Source organism: Mobula birostris, chromosome 7 (assembly GCF_030028105.1).
Source record: "Mobula birostris isolate sMobBir1 chromosome 7, sMobBir1.hap1, whole genome shotgun sequence".
NCBI lineage: Eukaryota > Metazoa > Chordata > Chondrichthyes > Myliobatiformes > Myliobatidae > Mobula > Mobula birostris.
In genome coordinates, this window is record NC_092376.1 from 125,976,409 (window position 1) to 125,983,395 (window position 6,987).

Genomic DNA, 6,987 nt, shown 5'->3' on the forward strand with positions numbered 1-6,987 from the left:
AAATACTTATATTTTGAGTACAATGTATTAAAACTTTGGAAAAAAGTACTGTAAAGCCTTTTTCACATCAACATTGTAGTACTAGTACTATTCGCATGTTTTTTCCCCCTCTGCATAAGAATTTGTTACTATTGGAGTGTATGGTAACAGCCAGCCAAACCAAATAATAAACAAGTTCCAATCTTCAATATGGAATATATTCGAGTATTCGTTACTTAGTTGTATATCTGATTTTTATAAATATTAATCTTAGAATTAAGATTACTTAGTTGTAGGAGTGTTCGAATAAAAAGAAAATAAAAGTGTGTAACTCCATTTCATCAAGGGCATAGGGGTTATCAGAAACCCAATTAAAGGCTTCAGTTATTTATAATCCGATTTCTGCCCACAAACAATACAAGCCCTATTCCACAGCGATTGACATCGCCTGAAGCAGGGCTCTATTCAAGTATTCCGGACAATATTTTGATATATGGCTGGTATGATGGGACCGAAGCACTGCATAAGTCATCCCAGTCCCTCACTGGGCAGTTCCTAAAGATAATCATCTATCCAGGAGAAACTAGACGCAGAAGACACCCGCAACGTTTAATTCAGCTAACTCCTCATCAATGAATCTGGGGGAAAGAACGATCCTGTTAAATATAACTTGTTTCAAGTAACTACAGAAAGCAGTGCATTGCAAATGGTGGATGCTAGGTGAACCACGTGTAATAAATTTGATACCAGCTCGCAAGTACAGTATTTTGCCTCTTGGGTGAAAAGTGGCACCTCCCTGGTATTCGTCTGTAAACCGTCAGGTGTGTTGGCCATTTTGAGTGACAGGAATTATTTTTTCCAGCGACACATCAGTTTCATATTCTCCATTGCTGGACAGGAGACTGACCGCCCCATGTTGGGAGACTGGGGAAAGCTTTATGCAGCGGTTGGGATCCACTGGATTTTCCTGAGTGCACGGGACCGAATGGGGGATCAGGTAGACGCTGTTCTCCACTTTATCTAGGGAGCCACCGGGGTTGTAGGCGGACACACCGTTGTGGATGGTGACCGTCTCCACCGCGTCGCTGTTACAGAAAGCGTCGCAGCCCAGCAGGGTGGAGAAAGCCTTGCGGAAATCTGCGTTGAAGGCGTAGATGATGGGGTTGAGGGAGGAGTTGGCCCAGCCGAACCAGACAAACACATCGAAAGTGCTGCCACTGACGCACGGCAGATGCGCCGCCTTGCTGTTGGCGTGGGCTTGGGTCCCGCAAAAGGGCACGATGCAATTGAGAATAAAGAATGGTAGCCAGCAGCAAACGAAGACCCCCATGATGACTGACAAGGTCTTGAGAACTTTGGTCTCTCGTTTGAAGGACATTTTGAAAGAGCTCTCGGGCTGTTGGATGTCCGCGTTGCTGCCGCTGCTCCTGCTGCTCTGACAGTTCTTGGCGTGCACGGCGGCTCTCTCCAGTGCCGAGATGCGCCGAATCTGCTTCTGGGCGATCCGGTATATTCTGGTGTAGGTGACGATCATAATGGCCACGGGGATGTAGAAGCTGATCAGGGACGAAGAGATTGCATAGGTCCTGTTCAGGCTGGAGTCACAGTTCTCCCCTGGATATTGAGAATTGTTGTAATCCAATACTATGGTGCGCTTAGCCTTGTGCCAATTCAACTGCACTGGTATAAAAGAGATCAGGATGGAGAGGGTCCAGGCCACACTAATCATCACAAAAGCCACGTTAGGTGTCATCTTGCGCTCGTAGCGGAATGGGCTGGAGATAGCCCAGTATCGGTCCACGCTAATGATACAAAGATTCAGGATGGAGGCTGTGGAACACATTATATCAAAAGCTACCCAGATGTTACAGAAAGATCCAAAGGGCCAAAACCCCGCGATCTCGCTCACCGCCTTCCAAGGCATCACCAAGACGGCCACCAAAAGGTCGGATACAGCCAATGAGATCACGAAGAAATTGGTAACTTTCGATCGGAGATGGCGAAATCTGATCACGGCCGCACAGACCAGAGTGTTCCCCAGGAGCGTGGAAAGTATCAACAAGGAGAGGAAACAGCCCGTAAGCACGCGAAACGATGAGTCCTTCTCAGTATCCTTCGAGCCCCCATCCATAGTGGTCGTGTTCAGCCTCATAGTTCCAAGGAGGGAGGACCCCTCGTTCATTTGCCCAACTGTGATCGGCTTTCGCAACTAAACCTAACAAATGCGATCATGTCGAAAAATGTCCTTTCATACTTCTAACAAAAAAAGACCTACCTTCAAACCATCCCCACGGTGGCTCGGTCCACTATTAGTCAACGTATTTTATTCGGATTTAGTTTTATTTTAAAATCCATAATCGTAACGTGCAGCAACATTTCTTCCCCGTTGGTGACCTGAGGGAAAGAAGTAACTGTGACTATTATGCCGTTCCCAGGTGCAAGAGTCCAAAATTCTGCAGAAAAGAATACCCCCTATATATTGCATACTAACACGGTATTGTTCCCTTGTAAGCGTCCATATTTATTCTTCTTCTCTTGTATCCTACGGAGCGTATAAATCTAATTTAGTGGTGCGAGATTCTTTGCAGCTTTCAAAGCTTCTGTCTCAAAACTTCTCAATTTAGATTCCCCTTGCCTCCAGCGTTAAAAGTCCACATACTCTGCGCTCTACCATTCACTCGACTTTCCTTAGAAACATCAAAAGATCAGAAATCAAATGTAACCTTTAGATAATCATAAAATGGCATGAATTTCGTCCAGACAACAATCCGCTTCGATTCGCACCACAGCTGTGATCACTGGTAGGTCTACACCCAACAACTGCTATAATAAGATAAAAGCAGATAATGCTCGGGACACACGGCAAGTCGGACAGCCTCTATGCAGAAAGGAAGGCAGGGTTAATGTTTCACGGTGACAATCCTATGTCAGAAAAGATTTCCAATGTGCTGAAGATGTTGGTTTGTAATGAAGCGTTTGCACGTTGTTTAAAGATAATACTCACTCCATCTCCACCACATCCCAAATCTGAGACAACTTTATGCAGGAAGTCTTCTCAACAGAAGTTGTTTGTTGGGGAATGTACAATCCGCGGTGATTCGGTTAATCCCACTGTCAGTGCCTCTCATCTCACCATTCGGGATGTGCGCCTTTAATCCTTACAATGTAGCTTTGATCCGACACACCGATGTTTTCCTAGGCTGCGTTTGCACAGGAAGCAAAATTGTGAAGTACTCCAACCTACGTAAAAACACTTCGTACTCTTCTGTCCCTTCTCTCCCGAGAGGGTGTCTGTTGACCATGTATTAAGCACTATCGTATAAACTCGTTTTAAAGCGAAAATACACGGTCGTCGCGATTTTCACGTCCATGTCGAGGAAAATACAGCTCCCAGTGACATTCTGTAATTACGTCGAGGAGCACACGCAACCAAGCACTGACACCAGAAATCTTCATCACAGTCAAGTCGCCGGCTTTGGTGCATGTGTCGTCATTCACAAAATGTGACGACTCGTAGTAGCTCTTCCGACCTCTTTTTATCTATTTTCCGAGTTCCGTCGATAATGAATGACCTAAGATCGGGATTACCGGCCGCGATCTTGTTGCGCCATCAAGCGGTTTATGGACAATGTTCTCGAAGGCAAAGTGGCGTTTCTGGTCGGGGACTATGTATAAACGTTGAAGTTCATTGGCTCTTACAATCAGCGAGGTGGCAGGAGGGTCACTGAACAAACCCCTGTCGGTCAAGAGGAGGGCAATAGCTGTTTATTCCCCTCCATAGATATTACCCGACTTCCTCCAGCATTTTGTGTGTGTTCCTCAAGATTTCCAGCATCTGCAGAATCTCTTGTGATTATGAAGGCAACAGCTTAACCATGTAAGCAAATACTCCGGAATACAAGTAGGTATGGCAAACGCAATTGCTTTTACTTTTACAAAGTTCGAGTGACTACATTTCCTTTGTCACGGCATCAGTGATGTGGCGAGATGACCTTATTTTTCCTAGATTCGTTATATACAGTTGGAGAACAGTTTGTAAAGTAGCTTTCGCTTGAAATTTCCGTACCAAGCTTAATATGCACCGACTACTTTACAAGTCGTCGGCTCCGGCCAGTCTATAATAAAGCCAGAAATTCAGGGCGCACAAGCGGGTCAAACAGCATCAATGAAAATGGAAACCAAGTTAAGGTTTCAGATCACAAAGCCTTCGTCTGAATTCCAACTTGTATTTCGTTTTCTTTCACGTGCAAGAAAATGCTGTGATTAAAAGAGCAGTCCTTTCATAAAGCGTATTAGTTTAGAGTCTCAAGAATTTGATGTTTTGTTATAACTTACACTATTGTTTTGTATTTCTGATTAACGAAATATATTTGCTGTGTCTATTTTCTATGAAAAACATGCACCTTTAAGGACAGTCTGCCCAAATTGATTGTCCCATTCCAGACGTTGAGAGAGAGAATCACGGGTTGCGAGATTGCCTGGCCCATATTGTGAATTGTGCAGTCACGGCTCTTAACTGCATTTGTTTGGTTTATTTCAAATGAAGTTTTTAATTTATTTTTATAATATTTCTAATTCTAAGTACCACAAGGGCAAGAAACACAAGATTTCACCCCCCCCCCCAGTGAATACTGTATTGCAAGTCCGCCACCACACTACATTATTTATAAGGACGAGGTGTTTATATATTGATAATTTTGGGGATAACGAGTTTTATGATTTATTCTTTTGCCAATAACCTTGGAATTTTCTTATCCGGAAAAATAATTATTATAGGTTAGCAACAATTTCAGTTTATTTGACAGATTTTAAATCTATTGTTATAAAAAATAACATGCATAATTTATCTGATTAGAGGTAAGCGATTTCAAAATTATATCCTGCAACAAATACTAGTAATAGTAACACAAACAGCCTTTTCACATGATAAACTCCATTGATGATTTTTAATTTCTAGGTTTTGTTTTATTTTGAACCAAAATTAAAAATAAGACTTTGTAATTTGATACTAACACAAATTCAATATTCTTCTACTTTTGGAAACTCATAGGATTAAAATATTATGAAAAATTTATTTTGCCTTGCTTTGGGGGCTCATCTTTTTTCTCTGAACAATTTTTTAATATGTACAGGTTATTACTGAAATCTATTTATGATATAATCATGAAAAATGCAGTTGTATATTTTTTGCCTTTAAATTAATTTGATATTGGTGCTTAATATGTGCATTAACAGTAAGGCGGGCATCTTATGCCCACCATTAACTGCCCTGAGAAAATTGAAGGATTTCTTTGCCTTGTTGTTCAGAATATAAAAGGAGAAGGGTCAAGAAGATACCTCTTCAACATTAAAGGATTTCATTTTATGGACAGAGCTTCTTTAAAATCAAAGATGATGCAACTCCTTCTGTGGAAAACAAAATAGTGATCAAATATCTTTTCTACAGGGAGAATAAGAATGAATAGACAAGGAAGTAAAATTTGAGGTTTTAGTGCAAAAAAAAGGGAATGCTGGAAATACTCAGCAGATCAAAAATCATTTTCTGATAAAGCAATGAGTTTGTTTCCATCTCCACAAATGCAGCCTGATCTGTTGAGGTATATCAATATTTTTTTTAAATTTCCAGATTTTAAGTACCTTTTTTTGCTTTAGGCTTTTTAGTAGGATTGTTAAAATTGACCCAGAGATGTGGAAATGAAAGGATTATGAGGATGAGCATTAATGGATCACGAAATAAGGAAATGCACTGTCCAGGGACAAAGGGTTTGATTGTAAGGCTGGAAGAGACTGTGGAGATAGTGGAGCAACTCTGGAATGCACTTTGGTTTTGCGCTGGAACCTAGTGAAAGTAACAGCAGAGAGAATGAAAAGCTGGTGGGAAATGAGATGAACAGCTGATTTTGTGTAAGTATTGGAATAATTAAGGCATGAGAGATGAGGCAAAATCAGACAAGACTGATGGGTTTTCTTCAATGGTCCCTCAAACAATCTTCTACCGAGAGTCTGGGATCCAGCTCATTTGTAAGGGCAAGGGCAGCTCAGGGCGTCTCTCACTACGTGGCCAACTGGTCTGACAATACAATTTTCACACAGAGTAAGGTCCTGCCCCAAGCTGTCAAATCTTCCATCAGAATTGATTGTTGGTGAAGCTTTTAAACTAACTTAATGAAATAAAATAGAAACATCTACTTACCTTTCCACTGTAACTGTTTGCTGTACTTGCAACCAGTTAATCTGATGTAGGTTCAGTGAGTAGATTTACCAGCCTGCCTGCTGTGTCAACATGTTTGAATAGCCCCGCTATGCTCTGTGTGGGTATCAGTGGAAGATTTTCAACACTATTTCAATACGCAGGTAAATTGGGAAAATTAGGTTGATGCTGCATCCCAAGAGAGGGAATTTGTAAAATACTAATGAGATGGCTTTTTCGAGTAGTTTGTGGTTGAGCACACAAGAGGAAAAGCAATTCTGGATTGGACGTTGTGCAATGAACCAGATTTGATTAGGGAGCTTAAGGTAAAGAACCCTAAGTAGGCAGTGATCATAATATGATAGAATTCACACTGCAGTTTGAGTGGGAGGAGATAAGGTTAGATGTATTAGATGATTACAATAGAGTAAAGGGAATTACAGAGGCATGAGAGATGATCTGACCAAAGTTGATTGGATGAGGACACTAACAGGGATAATGGCATAACAGCAGTGGCTGGACTTTCTGGGAAATCTTGCCTGGCAAACCTATTGGAAGTCTTTGAGGAAGTAACAAGCAGGATAGACAAAGGAGAGTCAGTGGATGATGTTTACTTAGACTTTCAGAAGGCCTTTGACAAGGTGCCACACATGAGGCTGCTTAACAAGATAAGAGCCAGTGCTATTACAGGAAAGATACGAGTATGAACAGAAGATTGACTGACTGGCAGGAGTCAAAGAGTGGGAATAAAGGGGGACTTTTCTGGTTGGCTGCTCGTGACTATTGGTGCTCCGTAGTGGTCAATGTTGGGATTGCTT

The 6,987-nt window shown here is 41.7% G+C and overlaps 1 protein-coding gene across 1 annotated transcript; it reads right to left on the reverse strand.

Moving 5' to 3' along the window:
* Positions 1-796: 796 nt before the first annotated feature.
* LOC140200808 (D(1) dopamine receptor-like) lies at positions 797-2,161 on the reverse strand. Its single transcript, XM_072264428.1, has one exon. It carries the CDS (start codon positions 2,159-2,161, stop codon positions 797-799), a length of 1,365 nt encoding a protein of 454 aa, XP_072120529.1.
* Positions 2,162-6,987: the final 4,826 nt, after the last annotated feature.